At 38.2% G+C, this 19,779-nt stretch overlaps 1 protein-coding gene and 1 long non-coding RNA gene across 5 annotated transcripts in view; one reads left to right on the plus strand and one right to left on the minus strand.

Annotated features, from left to right (window-relative positions):
* Positions 1-337: 337 nt before the first annotated feature.
* On the minus strand, positions 338-6,656 carry LOC103100623 (uncharacterized). Its single transcript, XR_471208.3, has 3 exons — positions 6,084-6,656; positions 1,173-1,320; positions 338-934 (listed from the first exon to the last, which is right to left on the minus strand). It is a non-coding gene; the product is annotated as an uncharacterized LOC103100623 (long non-coding RNA).
* The window catches only part of RP2 (RP2 activator of ARL3 GTPase), a 47,583-nt gene continuing 34,408 nt past the window's right edge, over positions 6,605-19,779 (plus strand). For 2 of the 4 annotated variants that reach the window (XM_007501042.3, XM_007501043.3), the window contains exons 1-2: positions 6,605-6,853; positions 7,227-7,337. In XM_007501042.3, coding sequence (XP_007501104.1) covers positions 6,830-6,853; positions 7,227-7,337 — 135 coding nt within the window. In that variant the 5' untranslated portion in view covers positions 6,605-6,829. Of the gene's footprint in view, positions 6,854-6,949; positions 7,338-19,779 lie in introns of those variants that run through there. The other 2 variants (XM_056808543.1, XM_001362600.4) reach the window with 2 other exon arrangements.

Here is a 19,779-nt window from a genome sequence, read left to right on the forward strand (position 1 = left end):
CTGAACCTCAAAGATCTAAGTGGCAGTGTCAGGGAAACCATGAGTTGTAAAATCAGCACAGAAATGCAGGGAATTCAGAATAAGACTAAACAGGGCTTTGACCACCTTCCCCAAAATTACAACAGGTCTGGTCCTGGCACAAAGCCCCAATTCAGAAAACCGAAGAAGAGAATGATATTGAAAAAAATTATTATAGCTCTGATCATGATAGAATATTACTGCAATGTAAGAAATGATGAGCAGGTTAATTTTTTTAAAATATGGAGTGACCTAGATGAAATTATGAAGAGTAAAATGAGCAGAACCAAGAGACCATAAATATACAGCAACAGAAATATTGTTTGAAGAATGTTTTATATATGTCCACCTCCAGAAAAAGAACTGATAAATAGAAACAAGCAAGACAGACTTATATATAGACATATATGTTTTTGTCAGATTGATGTGGGAGAGCAAGCTCTATGGTGGGAGAATGAATGCTGGTTCTTACCCAGAGAATTGAAGCTCAGATTCCTTAATTTTTTTTAAATTTTAAATTTTATATTTTATTTGATCATTTCCAAGCATTATTCGTTAAAGACATAGATCATTTTCTTTTCCTCCCCCCCACCCCCCATAGCCGACGCGTAAATCCACTGGGCATTAGATGTTTTCTTGATTTGAACCCATTGCTTTGTTGATAGTATTTGCATTAGAGTGTTCATTTAGAGTCTATCCTCTGTCATGTCCCCTCAACCTCTGTATTCAGGCAGTTGCTTTTTCTCGGTGTTTCCACTCCCATAGTTTATCCTTTGCTTATGAATGGTGTTTTTTTCTCCTGGATCCCTGTAAGTTGTTCAGGGACATTACACCGCCACTAATGGAGAAGTCCATTATGTTCGATTATACCACAGTGTATTAGTCTCTGTGTACAATGTTCTCCTGGTTCAGATTCCTTAATTTTAAAGCATAAAAGCATTTATTCACAGATGTTACAGATAGTGTAGCCAGGGCAATAGAAAAGCCATAGGAGGGATTTCAGATATTTAGATCTTATTAATATGGGTCTGGGGCATTCCCTCCTCCCATCCTGGAAATTCTCCACCCTCCCTCAGATTATCCTTCTCCTGGGTGTTCCAGAGGGCATTCTAGGGCAAGGGGCAGGGGAAGGAGTACAAAGATCCCCAGCATACCTGGTTGATGTTCCCTCCATATCCCATTAGTCAAACTTTAAGGTTGTTTTGAGTGCTTTGGTGTCTATTTCTCAGCCTTGCAAACTCTTATCAAAGGGACTGAAGTCATAACATTGTGGGGTACTCCCCCTATCTTCAGGCTTGGCAACTGGGAAGAAGGGCACAGGAAAAACAGGTTTGAGTTTATATTCTTCTAACTAGTAAAAAGTATAAGATCTAAAAACACCTCTAAAGAAAAAAGATTTCAAAGCACCATTTCCCACTGCCAACCCTCATCAAAATGATGCCTTCTCTAGGTAGGGAGAAGAGGGATGGATGGAGGGAGAGAAGTACTGGGGAATTTTAATGTAACAAATAAATTAATGACTGAAAAACACACACACAAGTAGTTTGCCACTTGGAATATGAGCAAAAATCAGAAAACAGGTAAGAACTTAAATTGAGTCCCATCATATTGTACCTCCAATTTTCTAAGAATCATTCTTTAATTCTTCTGAAATGCTTTTCTTCTTTTCAGTTTCCTTGGGACTGTCTCCACTACTTTATTATATAGCATGCTCTCTGCGCTAGTCCTCCCACCAAACACTTTACAATTGATAAAATGTGTCCCTTAGATGGTAATTCCTACCTTAGGCTATAGGAGCCCTTGTAGAATAGGCTTCTACTATTATAACTCATGAATCAGCTGGGACATTTATCATGGTGTGCTCTCTGGACCTAGCAGGTCTCTCTAGTTCTGACCTTTCAGTTATTCCTGAAACTCAATTTGACTCTAGTTGCTATACAACGTTCTGATTGAATAATTCTATTGCTAGTGAGATCTGGGGGCCGGGGGTGGGGGGGGATTGCAATGAGAAGACAAGCTGAAGGAGTGATCAGCTGAAGAGCAGTGGAGGGCAGAGAGAGAAGCTCCAACTGTCAACAGTCTTTCAGCCTGGGAGGTGGAGGCAGAGAGGAGGTTTTCCTGGAAGCTGACAAAGAGCCCATCAGTTTGGGACCTGTTATTCCTTCTGGGACCCAAAAATACCTCCACTAGGACCCTTCAAGAACAACTACCTGAATTCTAAAGGAGGTTTTGGATTGGGACTCATGCTGGCCAGAGCCATCCAGATCTTTCCCTGAGATTTCTCTCCCTGACCTGTTCCTGGACTCCTTGAATTAAGAGTTGAGTTAGCTGAGGGATAGGGATCAACCAGCAGCTGGCTGGAAGAGGAGAACTTGGGGGGTTCTGCCTCTTAGAGGGGACCAGTGTTAGTGTTTCCTACTCCCCACTTTCCTTGCCTGACACTCCTACCTCTTCTTCCCTGGGTGAACCCAAATAAATTGCTTACTACTTTAGAATTAGGTCTGGTTGGTTTCTGATGCTAGGAAAGGGGACAGAAGATTTGGGGAGAATCACATCTCTCCCTAAAAGGGGAAGGTTAGCTCAGGATCCCAAGGATCCAAACTGCCTAATCCAAGGAACAACATCTCTCCTTGATAGTGGGGTGACCCCAGGTTTCTGAAGGGAAATGACAGTGGGTGTCCTCCATTTCCCAGAACTATTTTCTGAGGAGATAGACATATTACCTCTGTCAGGGGGACAAAACTTGGCTACCTCTCTCTCAGAAAAAGAGAGGGGAAGAAGAATCTTCTCTCTCCCCATTTCTCTCTCTCCTTCCATTTCCCCTTGTTCCCCCTCTCAAATCCTTCTATTTATTACACTAGACGTCTTTGGAGGGTCAGTGGGGGTAGAACAGGGTGAGGGAAAGAATCCCCACCTAACTTCTTGAAGAGTAATTTACTTTTCATAGACTTCTGCCAGAATTGAATGAAACTGACAATCTTACTTTGAGACAAACTTACTGGACTTTTAATTAAAATTTTAAGACTGATTGTCTTGTAATTGTGTATGTGTTGGGGGGATGGGGTGGTGGTCAATTGTTGTTTATCCCAGTGAAGTTGCTCCCTATTGATCCAATAAGGAATTGAAGCAATCATACTTTTGACCAATTGACCAATCATACAATTGACCAATTGATCACTGATCTTCTGTGATTATATCCTAGGCTATATCGCCTGAATAAAGGGTGCAGGGTGGGAGAGGAGTGACCAGATACCCCATTGTGTGCTTTAAAAACGATTTCAGTACAATTCATTAATTTTATCATCCCCCCAACTAGATCCTAATCTTGAAGAAGGCATGGACCTTGACATTTTCTGACCAGATTTCCAGGATTATAGTAAATACACACTTGCTTAATAGACTGATTTTAAAGCTGCCTGGGGGAAAAAATTCCATGGTTTCCTTCCTTTGGGAAGAGATAATAAAGAGCATTCATAGAGCTTGGAGTTGGAAGGGAACTTTAGAGATTATTTGGTCTGAACTCTTCCTTCTTCAATTGAGGAAACAGATTTAGAAAGGGAAAACTGTTTGTCCAAAGTTATATAAGTGGTGGATCCAGGCTTTGAAACTGCTCTTTCTATTACAAAATATTTTCTGCAGGTCCATGAGGGATATAACAACTTTTAATTTTGTTTTGGAAAATGAATAATCCTGGCATAATGGTATTAGAATGAAAATTGTTTTCTCACTCCCTACTCAATAAATTCCAGTGACTCACTATTATCTCTAAGATTAAATATTACCTCCACTGGTTAGCATTTAAAGCTTTTTATAACTTGGTCCCATACTAACTTTGCAATCTTATTATACATTACTACACATACAATCTAAACTACCTTTCTTGCTGTTCATCACAGTCAAAGATATGCTGGAGCCAGTTCAAATTGCTTAGAAGAACAGATTGTTAATTTTTTCAGTGTGAGCATTTATACCTCAGCAAATGGCATTGCCCAGCACTTTCCCTTGTCTCTGTTTTCTATGTAATTTTATATGTATGCAATATGTCATAAAATCATTGCTCAAGACTTGAAATGGACCTCAAGTATCCATTTAGTCCATTCCCTTCTTTTATAGATGAGGAGACAATAAAACCAGAAAAGTTAAGCGACTTGATTAAGGTCAAAGGTAATAAATTGAGGTGGCTAAGAGATGTAGTAGGAGTGTTGAACCTGGAGTCAGGAAGACTTGAGTTTAAATACTTCCTAGTTCAAGCACTTCCTTCCTGTATGACCCTGACGGATCTTTCCAGATCCATTTTCCTTTCTACTGCTGCCATAGCCTCTGTTACCCATGGCCCCAGTGAGAACATAAACTCCTTGAGGGCAGAGACAGTTTCACTTTTGTCTTTGGACTCCTGGCTCTAGCATAATACCTGGAATGTAATTGGCAATTAATAAATATTTGTTGATTGATTGACTTATTGGGCCAAAGTCCTGGTTTTGTCTCTGTCATTTGGAAGCTATGTTACCTCAAAAAACGTCCCTTGGTTTCTCAGTTTCAGCTTACTCCTTCGAAACTATTATAATGATTTAAGCTTTACCTAACACACTGGGTTGGTCCTGAGAATCGTTAAAGTACAGCACTATATAAATATCATCTATAATGAAAAAATATGACATTTAGATGTTTTATACATGTTTTCTGACAAGTATCATTTCTATTTTCAAGTGCGAAACTGAGGCTGAGAGAGGTTAAAAGGCTTGCCTTACTTCACAAAACTATGAAGTGACAGTTGAGATAGAGAGAGGACTTGAACCCAGATGAATTAACTTCTTCGTTTTAAAATTTTTAATGTTATTTCCTAATTTTTAAAAATTCAATTTTATTTTATTTTCAGTTCTGTATTCTCTCCCTTCTAACCTTTAGAAATTGAAGGAGGAAGCTAGTTATAAGCATTTATATAGTCAAACTGTTAGGATTAAAATTCTCTGGAGACTGTATATTAATTTTTACTTATTTATTAGATAGTGAAAGCAAGTTGGAGAGAGAAAAGGCACCTAATTACACGGCCAGTTGCCTTGCTAACCTGAGCTCACTGCTCACCTTCCAAGACCATTTCTCAGGTCTAGCAGTTGCTTCTTAGCCAAGAGCCCACTAACTTCCTTGATCCATATCTTATAAATCCTGGTGACACCATTTTTTCCCGATCTCCCTGGTTGGACAGATGACCTCAGGTCAGAGGCCAGTCTTCTAGACACCAGGAGTCACAAGTGGGACAAGAAACAAGCATCTTTGGAAATGCCTGGGATCCAGGAGGCCTCTGGTCCTCCCACAGGCTCCTATAGCCTTGTTCTTAGCCCAAGCAAAGGGTAGGGGTGAGGCCAAAATGGATTTTCAAAACTTTCCTTTTTAAAAGGAGAGTGGTACAATTTTACATTAAATTTACACAAAACAAGATAAACTCCTGCATTGACTGTGTAAAAAAAAATGTATTAGTTGACACTCTGAGTCTGTCAGTCTCCACCTTGAGGCCTGTAGCAAGTTTTATCATGTGCCCTATGGATTTGTGTTTGGTCATTGTGTTGATTAGAATTAAATCTTTCAGGATTATGTTTATAATATTACTGCTTTGTATTAACTGTTCTGGTTCCACTCACTTCCCTTTGTATCAGTTTACGGAACTCTTCACAAGGTTCTCTGAAATCATTTTTACAACCTGACAACAGCATCCCAGAATATTCCTATATTGTACCATTAATTTGCTCCGCCATTCTCCAATTAATGAGTATCTTCTCAATTCTTAGGCACTCTTCTTCTCCACCCCTCCCCCAGATGCTATAACCGGTTTTGCAATGTGGTTCCTTTTTTTTTTTTTATCTCTTTGGGTTATAAACCAAGTAGTGGCATCACTGAGTCAAAGGTGATGTACAATTGACTAGTTTGGGGTTTAGTCCCGAATAATCTGGTGAAGTATTTCTAACTTAGTCTTTTTTTTCTTTCGTTAGGTAGAATGTAAGCAGAGGCCAAGCAAAAAGCATTGGATTTAGAGCTAAAGCCTGGGTTCTAAGCCTATCAATGCTACTTACTGCTTGAACTGTGAGCTTCATTTTTTCTCATTTGTCAATGAAGAGTAGTTGCATTAGATGATCTCTAGGGTATTTGCTAAGGCTCAAGTTCAGAATCCTTTTGTTTTAAAACAAAGGGATGTGTGTGGGGTCTGTGATTTCTTCAGTATCGGGAGGTTTCAGGGAGGGACTCCTCTTCAAAGCGGACCAACTACAGTTCTGCAATACAGTAGGGTCCAAGGAACTTGAAGGTGGGGACATTAAGTCCCGGGGTTAGCAAGATGTCAGAGGCGGAACTCGGACTAAAGGCTTCCTCTCTCGGAGGTAGCTCTCTCTCCACCACCCATCTTTTCCTTTCTATGAATATTCATAAGGAGGATGCGAATGAACCGACAACCTAAAAAATAGGAAGTTGTAGTCCTCCTCAGTCCCATTTCGTAATACTGAATTTAAAAGCCTAAGGAGGGGCCTGCCACGTTGCTGCCCTACCCGATCCCACCCCTCACACTCAGCCTGAGGGGAGGAGCTCTCAGCATTGGGCTCTGGGGAATTCCCCGGAGTCGGGGGCCTGGGATGGGAGGGTGGGGGTGGATAGAACTCTCATCATACGCCCCGCAGGGAAGTTCTGTAGACCATTGGCTCTCCAGGGCTCTCTGACGTCACTAGGGGGCGGATTCGGAGTCGCTTCGCGGGACTCCGGTTGGCCCACCAAGAACGGAGCGGCCATTGGTGGCGGGCGGTAGTCAGGGAGACCGTGGGGCCGGAGAATGAGAGAGAGCGAAGCGAGAGGGGTACGGCAGCCGTGAGCCAGCTAAGCAGCCGCGGCGCGACCGGGGGTTCCCAGGGTGCACGGGGGGGTGGGTGTGGGTGTGGGTGGGTTGATTGGGGTGGGAGGGGTGCGGAAGAAGGGCCGGGAAGGGAGGCGGGGGGCGGAGCGGCTGAGCCACGGAGTTGCCTACCAACTCCGAGGAGCTCCAGCTTAGACAAGCGGAGCGGTCTGGAGCCTCCGGGAAGGAGGGTGGTTTACTGCTCGCCTTGTCGGGGTTCCTCACGTGTCCGTGTCGCGCGCGGGAGGAGGGGGCGCGGGTGCAAGAGGCCTGCGAGGGTGGGGTGCAGCGGGCGGCTAGCCCACGGACCGGCACCATGGGCTGCTTCTTCTCCAAGAAGCGGAAGCCCGAGAAGGAGCAGCAGCAGCAGCAGCAGCGGCAGCAGCCGGCAGAGGAAGCGGGGGAGCAGCAGCCACAGAAGCAGTACAGCTGGGATAAGCGGGAAAAGGTACTCTTGCCTTCTTGCGTCCTACACTCCAGTCCTGGTCATCGGGGCCGCGGCCCAGGATTTACCTGCCCCCATTGGCTGCAGCTGCCGCTTCCTTCCTTCCCCTCTTCTCCCAGCCTTTCTGGGCTCTTAGGCTACCCTCTCCTACAGGAGTTTTTGGATTTTAGGCTGTGGAGCATGATCATTCTCCTTGCCTGTTTTTTTGGGGGAGGACTGGACCCTGGACATTTGCCTTAATGATCGGGGACCTTTTTTTTTTTTAGGTACCTTAGGCAGTTTATAAATTCATAGCTATGTATGCCCTGATCAACTAAAAAACCCATTATTTAATATCGCCTGCTATGTGTCAGGCACTGTCTTAAGCGTAGAGAAAGGCAAAAGACAAACCCAAAACCCAAACTCAATCCCTTTTCTCTAGGGGCTCTAGGTCTCTTCTGGGAAACAAAAGGCAAACAAGATAAATATAAGATAAATAGAGAGATTATCAACTGAGGGAAGTGATTAGCTTGGAGGGAGATCCCAGAAAGGAAATTGAAAGTGGCCGTCTGAATTTAGAACACTACTAAAATACCTTCCCTCCGGATCTCTCTTTTCCTCCCCGACCACCCGCCCAGTGCATCTTTAAAGGTGCCAAATGAATTACTTAGTCCGGGTTAAATAGGAGATTATCATCTGAGGAAAGTATTAGCAGAAGAAAAGAAAATTAAAAGTGGCCTCCTTCCCCGATGCCTGAACATATTCTACTGCTCTGGTTCCTTCTTTGATGCGCACCCTTCCCCCGCCCACCTGTTTGTGTATCGTTAAAGACGTCCAGTGCATTACACAGCCCCTGGAAAAGGGAGCTTCTACTGAGGAAGGCATTATCATGAAGGGAAATTGGGACAGGAAACTGAAAATTACCATCGTTTCTTTGGAATATTCTCTATTGTCTTCCTCGATAAACAGGCACCTTTTCCTTCCCTGATCACCTATCTGCATTATTAAAGATGTCAGGTGCCTTACTGACCCCTACAAAAGGACCAGCTGGGAAATAGGTAACAAGTCTGGTCAGTCTCAACCAGCCAGGCACTCATCAGTTTCTGCAAACTGGATTTTCTGTAGACCTCATCTTACTGTTGAGGAAGTAATGAATTTTCAGCTTCTTTTTCTGTGTTACTTCCTATTTGCTAACCCAGCCCAAAAAAGAGAGCTCCGTTGTGTGTTTTAGTGCATCTCAATGAATTAAAAAACTCAAAAAAAATTTTTAATAAAATAATGCAAATTGTTTCTCCCCTCACACAAAAGATAGTGAAGAGATAAAAATTGTGTGACCCTTTGGGAATATATAAAACGTCAGGGTAATATGGTTCTCTTAACAAGGAACTTTTTTTATAGCTCATTAAGAATATCTTATTTTGGTATTTGTATGCAAAAACAAACACGGTAATTAAGGAATTTTCTATAGAATTGTGCAGGAATGCCTTAAAGTCATGAGTTTCATAAGGTTTCCTCTTTCCACATAACAGTACTTTATATTTAGTTCATTATTTTAAGTATAATCAGCTATATTGCTGGGTTATTGAGTAATGCAAAATGAGTAAGTTAAAATTTAGATAGTGCTTACTATGTGCCTAGACACTTTGCTAAGTGCTTTGTAATTATTATCTCATTTGATCCTCACAACAACCCTGGGAGGTAAGGGCAATTATTATCCCCATTTTACAGATTGGAAACTGAGGCAAACAACTACTAAGTGATTTACCCAAGATCACACAGAGTGTGACTATCTGAACTCCTGTCTTCCAGGTCCAGTGGTCTGTCTCTTGGGTACCACTAAGCTGCCCCATCCTGTTTCACCTACTGAATGATTAGTCAGGCTAATAGTACTTTTATTGTAACAGAATAATTTTACAAAAGTATACTCTTAAGCAAATTTTCTACCAATAATTTCCAGCTTATATAGGAATTTATTAGCGTATACTCAGTTCTTGGAATTTAGATATTATTAAATAGCTCTGTCTTTATCTGCCTTTTTTCTGTTTTTTTTTTTAATTAAATATTTTATCCCTATTTGAATAAGCAGTCTTAAGATTGTGAAAGATATTGTGTCATCTCTTTTACAGGAGGAATGTAGTTATTTTAAGATTATTTTTAGGGCCAACTTAAATATAAGGGAGCTTTAAAATCCATGCAGTGAAAAATAACATTTAAATTTCTTCAACTAAAAGCAAAATTTATATATATTTATTTTTTCAAAACTAAAAGTCCCATACTTAATGACAGTGCATTTACTTTGAATGTATAACATTTAGCAAATTCATTTATTTGATAGCTTAATAACTTAAGCCATTTTAGTCTTTAAAAAAAAATCCTTACTTTCTGTTGTACTCAGTACCTGAATTGGTTAAAGGCTGGGAAATTGGGGTTAAGTGACTACCCCAGGGTCACACATCTAAGAAATATCTGAGCTCAAATTTGAACCCAAGACTTTCTGTCTCCAGGCCTGACTCTATCCACTGAGCTATGAGTGGCCCCCAGTCTTAGTCTTGTTAAACTGGAAAAAAAAAAAAAACACAGAACTATTAAATAGTCAGAAAAATCACCTTTTAATTTAGGAGAGGGGTTCAGTACTTTTCCTCCTTACAGCTGCACGATACACACCCACACGGAGCCCAGGAGGAATGCCAACCATCCTAGGTTGGACAATTCTGAAGAGCCATAAAAATTGGGAAGTTTATATACCCTTTATGGGGAACTGGGGACCTAGGATGGGAGAGTATAGTTGATTGACTTTACAACCCTAAAAGAAAATGAAGGAGCCCAGTAGGGATTATCAGTGAAAGGCTGTTGCTTTACTGTGGATACCAAAGGGAACAATCCTAGGATTTTGACCTAAGGGGAGAAACCATTGGGATTTAAAGGACACTTAACACCTAATGGTATTTGCTAGCCCCACCTAAACTAATTTAAAGTCTATTGTTAATCTGAATTTGTGAAGCTGAGTTTTACCCTCAGGGGGAAACTCCTAAGGTGGTCGAACTTGAAATCTTCACCTTTAAACCAACTAAACTAGGGGGTTATCAGACTTCAGGGGATGCTATAAATTTGGGGGTTTCTAGGTTCCGTCTTATGCTGTTTTATAAACACAGTTGTTTTTGATGAGAAGTCTTTTCACATGGATGTCATTTTTGCTTTAATCTTTTCACAATTTCTTAAAGAACACTGATTCAAAAATTAGCACATTCTCACAAATGTTGGATGTTTGTAGCTACCGTTTTTGAGGTCTCCAGAGCAAGGGCTGCGTTTTTATTTCAATTTCTCCATGGTCTTGTACGGTATTCTGTATACAGTAAGCACTCACTAGGTGACTTGATTTTTTAAATGGGAATACAAACAACAAAAAATTAGTTTTGAAAAGACTGAAATACCAGAAAGAACACTGGCCCTGGTGTCTTAGACCTGGATTCAGATCCTATCTCTGATGCATATTCCTGTGACCTCTGGCTAGTAATTTGTTTAGGCTTGGTTTTCTCATTTATAGAAATAGTAGGTTGGTCTGGAAGCCTCTAAACTCCTTTCAAGTGCTAGATCTTTGATCCTGTGATAAGCAATGGGCCCAGATGAATGAAAATGCTTTTTAAAAGCTGTGAGAGTATAAGGAAGGGAGACACTTCTTGATGTTGTTCTTCCTTTTTTGGACTGTTAGAAATTCATCCAGATATCTTTTTAAGCTTCATATTTAAAAGCCCAAGTTTTGGATAAGTCAAGTTTAACAAGACTTGAGGTATTGAAAAATATAGAATTGCCTAATGGAAATACTTAAACTGTAATTTTAAAATCATAAAACCAGATATGAAAAACATTTACGCTTTATAGGCGATTGTTTTTATAAGGTGTGCTATCAATATTTTACTTAGAAACATCTCCTGGGCTTTGATGAGCTGGAGAGCTGGGTTAATCTTAGGGGACTAAAGCTAGGAGAAACTTAATTAAAAATGTTTGGGTAATTGTTGTGATAGCAACACACTGTGGTCAACATTGCAAGATCCCAGATTCTCTTGCTACTTACTTTTGGAAAAAAAAACAAACAAACACCAACACATCTGTCTTTTGTAATATAGAAAATAAATATGAATAGCATTCTGAAAGACATTATTGAACTGATGCCTACTATGTGTGTAGTAGGCACAGCACTATACAAAGTCATTGCAAGGGTTTTAAAAAGTAGGAGACAAGCCTGTCTCCTCTTCAAGTTGGGGAAAGTCTTGTCAGGAAAATAAGCTGTGCACATTTGTAATGTTTAAAATGAGAAAACTGCATAGTATTTGAACAAGTACCAAAAGGAGTTGTATAGAAAGTAAATATTCAGGAATTTTACTTTTTCTTATTATTTATGCTAATATACCTTTCCATGGATTCAGAGGACTGGGGGCTAATTATCATGTTTATTTTATTATAATGATTCAGGGGAGTATATTATCCTTAATGCCCTAGACATTTATTTACATTCTGTCCAATCAATACTTGAATTATTTAAGTGGACTAGAAATTTAGGTAATAGGTTTTATTACATGAGGTTCTGTGTAAATTAAGAATAAGCTATTTCACTTCAATATTTTAGTTTTGCCTGTAGTAAAATGTTAAACAGTAACACTCTGTAGCATTTAATACTTTTCATACACTACCACACTCTTTTGTATTTTGTTTTTTATATGTTTTCTTTCATTTTGCTTGATTGTGAAATATTTGAGGGAATAGTCCTTGTCATCTTATTTATATAGCACAGTAGGTATACCTAGTAGGTGCTCAGTAAAAGTTTCAAAATTATTCTATATTAAAAAGATTTTCTTGGAAAAAAGACACTTGTTTTCTTTTGTACCAAAGAATAAAGCTGGAATCAAATTTTATTTCATTATTTTAACTGATATTTATTAAGCAGCTATTATGAATTAAGATACTGATAGTTTCTGAGGATATTCTGATAGAAAGACAAAAGGAAATTTATCTCAAGGGGCTGATTGTACAGTTGTAATGTGTGTTATGTGTACATGTATAGTAAATACAAAGCGATTTGAGGAGGAAGAGAACACTAGAGTAGGAGATGGAAGGCTGGTTCTTAAACTGTCTATAGGATTCTCCTATAGATCATTCCAAGCATGTGAGATGGTTTGTGGCAATGCATGTAGGTAGGAAATGGAACATCAATTCTGAGAATAGCTAGTGGGCCCATTTGAATGGAACATAATGGGAAAGATACCTTTGTAAAAGACCTTAACTTCCAGACTGAGGAATTTGTATTTTGTCCCAAAGAAAATAGGAACCTACTAACATTTTTAAGAAGTAGATTTCAGCGAATGGGTGGAAGTAACAAATTTTGGTTAACCATAATTAATAAGCTGATGATTCTTTTCATGTAGGGCAGCTTATTTTGTATGAGGCAGCTAGGTGGCACAGTGAATAGAGCTCTGGATCTGGAGCCCAGACAACTTGAGTTCAGATCCAGCTTCAGATACTTAGTAGCAATATAATCCTGGTCAAGTCAAATAATCTTTTTGCCTCAGTTTCCTCATCTGTAAAATGGGAATGATATTAGCATCTAGCCCCCCCTGCTTCCCCTTCCCCCTGGTTGTCATGAGGACCAAATGAGATAATAATTGTAAAACGTTTAGTACACTTCCTGCATGTAGTAAGGGCTATATAAATGCTAGTTGTCATTGTTATTAGTAGAGGTGTCCAATACTGTGGTATCATCTGAGGTCTTAAAACAGAGAATGGAAGACTGTGAACTATTTTTTGAGAATATTAATCGATCTGACCCAAGGTTAGACTAAATACTCTTTGAGGTTCCCTTCCATAACTAGGATAGTATTTGAGAAGAGCTGAAGCTATTATTTCATTGGGAAATGAAGAGAAATCATGGTATGGAAACTCCATTGATGAAGATCAACAACTGTATTGTATAGGCTTAAGCACTTAACAGAATGATCCCTCTCCCATTGTGGGAATTATGTTCCAGAGACCCCCATGTAGGTGACAATCCACGAAATAGGGACATTTCATATTTATTTTATTATTTATATATATTTTAAGACTTTATAAACCCTACTCTCCTAGAAACCTTTTCCACATTCTTTATTAAGCTATAGTCACTGAGCCAATCAGCACTCAGGATACAGAACACAGCATTGTGGTTGGTCACCTTTCGTTCCATCAGCAAATAGTGCCACAATAAGTGTAAATCCGCAATACAGAATTATATATATATAATAAACTCAAATTAATAGTATTCTTTTGTATATAGTTTTAAGAAAATTGCATCCATCCAAGAATTTGAAACACTTTCAACCATTCAGATGTTTAATAGTCTAAGTATGATCTAGAAAAATTTAACTTCAAGTAATCATTTCATGTACTATTTGTTAAAAATTAAAATGCAGCTATAAAACATCTTTATAATAAGCATGGCTTAATGGGTTTTCCTATTTTTAATTTGTCACCTTAGAAAAACAAAGCTTTTTTTTGTTCTACACATATTTCATAAGATTTTCTCTATAACTAGAATTTTCCTTATAATTACCTAGGCAGCAGGGTTTTTTCCTTCTCAATTGTTAGATGAATACTTTGCTTCAATTTCTTAAAACAATTGTGATAAACATTTTTTGCTAAAGTTGAGCCCAAGCCTGAGTATAAGTATGTATTTTCTTACATTTGCATTTTATAACAATGTCATATAACATGTAAGTATAGTATAATATTAACCATCATGACAACCATACTATCCTAATCATAGAAACATCTTTTCATGGTAATTTTCATAAACCATATCATTTTCAGTGGGAACTAAAAAGCAAATTTTTACCCTTCCCTAAATTGTCACATCATTTATTATGTAAAGAAAGAAAATTTGAGGTTCTAAGACAAGAATATGTTAAGCATATAAAATAGGGATCATCTGGGGGATAATAGGTGTGCTGAGGAAATATTTTTAGGAGAAAGATAAAAGTCATATAGCTATTTGATAAGAGATAAGAAGGGATGTTGAGATGTAAAAGTGTTGGCTTTTGGCACTACTATGGAATGGAAAAGGTATGCAAACTGAAGAGTACAGTTTTTTTAGCTAAGGGATCCTTTGCTATCCAAATTTTAGAACTAGAGGTACACTTTTAAATTTTAGCAAAAACATTTCTATCGTATCTGTTTTAAGGCAGAATATTCTCCTAGCAGTTGAGAAGAAAAAAAATACAGTTTTGGGAAATTATGAGGAAAATTCTGGCCATAAAAAATAGGACATTTTGAAACAATATCAAACTTCTAGGAAAAGCCTACATTATTATTTTTTGTGGTTTTCTTCAGAGTCTAATTTTGGCCTTTGACTTAGACTGAATTTCTATCAAAATGAGCAAGTTCCCTAATTTCATCCTGGATCCCCATGATTTATGCAATTGATTTATTAGAATGGAAATCTTGTTTTAGTAAGAAGTAATAAATTAGTCACTATTCCTCATTTTCATTGCTTTTGTCAAAGAAATACAATAAAAAGACTCATGGTGGATATAAGTAGGCTGCTGCATATTATAAAACACTTGGATTTAATACATAGCATGGAAGACCTCATCAAAGGGATGTATGATCAGAAAAGAAACTGGGTTTGGAAATCAGATGTACAGCCTGATTCCTACACTAGTGCCAACCAAATAAGGAAAGTACCAAAAGAAGGCCTCTTGTGCTTTTAAGAAGCCAAATTGTGTATCTTGACTCTTTCATTTTACAGATGAGGTAGGTATGGTGTTACAGGAGAATGAACAGGAGTTCTGAAGTTAGAGAACTTAGGTATCAGTCCTAATTCTGGAGCTCACTACCCATGTGACTTTAGGCAGTCCTGTGGGTCTGAGTTTCCTCATCTATAAAATGAGGGAGTTATATTCTTAGATATAGCATCTGAGATCCCTTCCAGTTCAAGATCTGTGAAATTGAAATGAAGAAATGAAGTCATATGTCCATAAGTCACAGAAAATTCATAAAAAGTATAATCATCTCAGACTGTTAGAAGTAGTGAGATAACTATAAGCTTTCTAATCATGATCCCATTTCTTGGTAGCTCTTATGAATGACACTAGAAACATTAATTACTTATATGCTTAATTCTGTATATATTAATCTTTATAGATGAGTTTATCTACACTTATATTCTAGATTGGTTTGAAGAAAAGTTTGAAAGTCATTAAAATGGGGCACAACTAGATAAATCCTATTTCTCCCATCATAGGGCAACACTGTCAAAAATAATTTCATATTATGGCATTTGTTATGATCTGATCCTGTCTCAGAACCACCTATCTTGTAATTTGGGTTTGATATTGCAACAAAATGAGATATTCCTGACTCAAATGCATTTACTCAAAAGAGATTTACTTAACTATAGCAGAAGACATATACAATAAGAATAGGCATTGAGGACATCTTGAGTTGATTCACCTGAGCAAAGCTCCCTTACCTGGATTACCTATTATGATTAACAAGCCAAGAACCAGAGTGCCCCCTAGATTTAACATGACTACTTTATAATCATATGATCCAGAAGTGATATTAACAGCCTGAATATTTAATTCCCTGAACCAGCCAAAACTCTAGGATGGTCTTAATACCTTTTAAGCTAAAATTAGGCTAATTCTTATTGGGAGAAGGATTTTTATAGTGTAATAGATAGCATTATTAGGAGAATTATGGTAATAGAGAAGTGTTAGAGGCAGTTCCCAAAGTTCCAAGCCTCTTGCTTTTTCAGGCTGATCCATCTTGTATTTCCATTTCCTCCGTTACAATAGTGCTCCTATCACAGTAATACTCTTATTATTAACTTCAGTCAGACATTTCTTTCCCACTGTTAAATATCTAAGGAAAAAAAAACAGGAACAAGAAATTGAGTATAACTTCTTTAATTTTAGAAGCCAAATCTTCTTGGTTAAGCAATAGTGTTCATTTAGAAGATTTTGACTCATACCTACTTTGAATCTTCTCAAAACATGCATCTCTAAAAAACAAACAAACAAACAAACAAAAAAACCCCAAAAGGCATCTCTACATTTGGTCTTAATAACATTCTTGGATTCTGTATAAGTGCATGACACATGAAGATCTATAATAACTTTGAAACATTATCTACTTAATGCTTTTAAAAAACTATGCCCAGTTAGTGTGCTTTATGTTCTAATTTTATTTAAAAATGGGTTTGTTGCATATTAATCTTAGCTGTATCTTCAAATATATTTCAGCCATATATAATTGTTACTTAACATGGTTCTTTGAACAAATATATTTGAGTGCCCACTGTGGTATTTTAAGCAATGCAAAAATGAATAATAAAGATCATCAAAAAGCCTGCAATGTAGTGGGAGAGGTATCATGTACATAACAACTATAATATGAGGAAGAATGTGATATGTGCAACCAGAATAGTACTATCGGAATTCAGAGGAAGTAAAGAGCATTTATGATTGAATTGGGTTCAAGGAAGACTTTGAGGAAGAAGTAGCATTTGAACCAAGCCTTAAAAAATGGTTAGAATTTATATAACTAGGGATTTGGGGGCAGAAAGTATTCTAGGCAGAAAAAAAATTGGAGCAAAGAGTATGTGAAACAAATGTAACCTCCTTAAGAGGGTAGAGATTCCTCCTTCCTTCCTTCCTTCCTTCCTTCCTCCCTCCCTCCCTCCCTCCCTCCCTCCTTTCCTCCCTCCCTTCCTCCCTCCCTCTCTCCCTCTTCCTCCCTCCCTCCCTCCTTCCTTTCTTCCTCCCTCCCTCCTTTCCTTCCTTCCTTCCTTCCTTCTTCCGTCACTCCTTCCTTCCTTCTCTGAGGCAAGATTTGAATCCATATCTTCCTGATTCCAAGACCAATTATTCATCCTCTACCTGTATATATGTGTATATATATATCATAGAGTCTATACTATACTGTATCTGTAAATTTCAAAACTATTCCACCCTAATCAGACCATTCTTTAGAAGATCTGATTTAGCTATTTCCTGATCAATAACAATAGAGATACTTGGAATAACAGAATCAGGTCTTGGAGACTACATTTCTCCTTTTTAGTTTAACAAGATTGGGAAGGTTTGCATCAAACTCAAGATTTAATTATCTGAGAAAATGGCCTTCAACAGACATGTGCAAAAAAAAGGACAGACCTCTGAGCTGTTCTAAGTCAAGCTTGAGCCACCATTGGCACATGTGAGACGTAGGAAGTGAGGTAGAGAACAGCCTCTGGTGTTCTCATGACTTCCTGTGGAGAGGGCTAGAGTTGAGTTGGATCCTGGAGCTTGAGCTTGGAGGAGCCCCGCAGATAGCTTTCCTTCAGACTGGTCACATGAATGATAAGGACTGACCCCTTTCTCTGCCTTGGCTCTCTAGGGCCTTAAACTCCCGCTTTGGCACAGCCTGAGCCAGAGCAGTTTTTGAGTTAAACCCTTTCCTTCTCTCCCTCTCTCTCTCTTCCTCTAATATTTTCTTTTTCCTGTTGTGATTAAATCACCATAAAATTTGGCAGCTGACTTGGGTATTTTATCATTTGGGATTTCCCTTGGCTACCACTTAAATTTATATTTTTTTCAGTCTCAACCATAATTTCACCCTTTACATATCTTCAGATACTCATATAATTTGTTCTTGTTCATTTATTTCAGTTGTGTGTGATTCTTTGTGACCCCATTTTGAGGTTTTCTTGGCAAAAATACTGGAGTGGTTTGCCACTTCCTTCTCCAGCTCATTTTACAGGCAATGAAACCGAAGCAAACATGTTTAAGTGACTTAGTACCCGGGGGCATATAGCTAGTATCCAAAGCTGAATTTGAACTTGGGTCTTTTTTTTAAACCCTTACCTTCCATCTTAGAATCAATACTGTGTATTGGCTTCAAGGCAGAAGAGTGGTAAGGGCTAGGCAATGGGGGTTAGGTGACTTGCCCAGGGTCACACAGCTGGGAAGTGTCTGAGGCCAGATTTGAACCTAGGACCTCCCATCTCTAGGCCTGGCTCTTAATCCACTGAACTACCCAGCTGCCCCCAAAAACTTTGGTTTTTTTTGACTCTGGGCCTGGCACTCTACTGCCCACTTCACTTCCCAGTTACATAATATACATTCTATATTTAGAGGAGAGCTTGATCAATTCGATGAGGGTTACAGGAGGTGAGCCTCTGTACTTGGGAAGGTTGGAGAGGTTCCTCATTTTTCTCTGCTATACTTGAAAGGGTTCCCCATCCTTTTTTTTTTTAATACTCTCTCTTTTTACTAGGTTTTTGTGATGCTCCTCTCTCTCTTGGTTCTTCTAGTTTTATGTACCTCATTTTTCATTGCCAATTTGTCCTATTCCCTGCCCCTGGTTTTGGGTGTTCACCCAGGCATTTTTCTGGGTTTCCTCTCTAATACTCTCTTATTTGATTTTATATTTCTCTTTAGTTTAGTTATCATCTCTGTGTAGATGAGTCATGGATCCATATGCTCACCTAATTTATAAACATTTTTAAACTATCTTCAGACTTCACCTAGATTTTACCCTGTATTCTTCCTTTTTTTCTCCTCTCAGAAAGATACTCATAAAAAAGAATTTAAAAAAAATTAAAACCCTTTCTGTCTTAGTGACAACTCTTAAAAAGGCAAGGGCTAGGCAAATAGATTTAAGTGACATACCTAGGGTCCTACAACTAGGATAAAAATTTTTTTTAATTTTATTTTTATTTACTTTACTTTACTTTATTTATTTACTTTATTTACTTTTCTTTATTTCTCTAGTGCTTAGCACACAGAAGATAGTTAATAAATATTTATTGGCTGATGTGTATGGAACCTTTTTGTCAGTGACCTCCTTGTTATATGTGCCTATCAGTGGAATTTTTGGGTCAAAGGCTTTTTAGTAACTGCATCTTGTATTCTAGGATACAACTCCATCATTCATTAGTATGCCTGTTTCTCTCTTCAACATCGACAATTTCTATCTTTTGCCATTTTTGCCAGTTTGCTAACTGTAAGGTAGAACTTCAGAATTCTTTTGATTTGTTTGTTTTGTTAGTAACTTGAAGTAGTTTTTTTTATATGATTGTTAATATTTTGCAGTTCTTTCAAGTTATCATTTGATTGCTTATTGGGGAATGGCATTTAGTCTTAAATATTTCAATTAGTTGTCTATACATCTTGGACAGCAGAACCATAGCAAAGATTTTTGATAGTTTTTTTCCCCTCAAACCCACCACTTCCCTTCTTATCCTAGATACATTTTGTTTGTTAAAAGTTTTTCAATTTCATGTAATCAAAACTATTTTATCTAATTGACTCAATTTTCTTTAGTTAAGAATTTGTTCCCTACCCATAACTGTGAAAGGTATAATTTGTTTTCTTACTTTTTAATAATATAATCTTTATATTCAAGTCACATATTCATTTTTAATTTATTGTGGAATGTGGTGTAAGTGGTGGTC

Source organism: Monodelphis domestica, chromosome 8 (assembly GCF_027887165.1).
Source record: "Monodelphis domestica isolate mMonDom1 chromosome 8, mMonDom1.pri, whole genome shotgun sequence".
NCBI lineage: Eukaryota > Metazoa > Chordata > Mammalia > Didelphimorphia > Didelphidae > Monodelphis > Monodelphis domestica.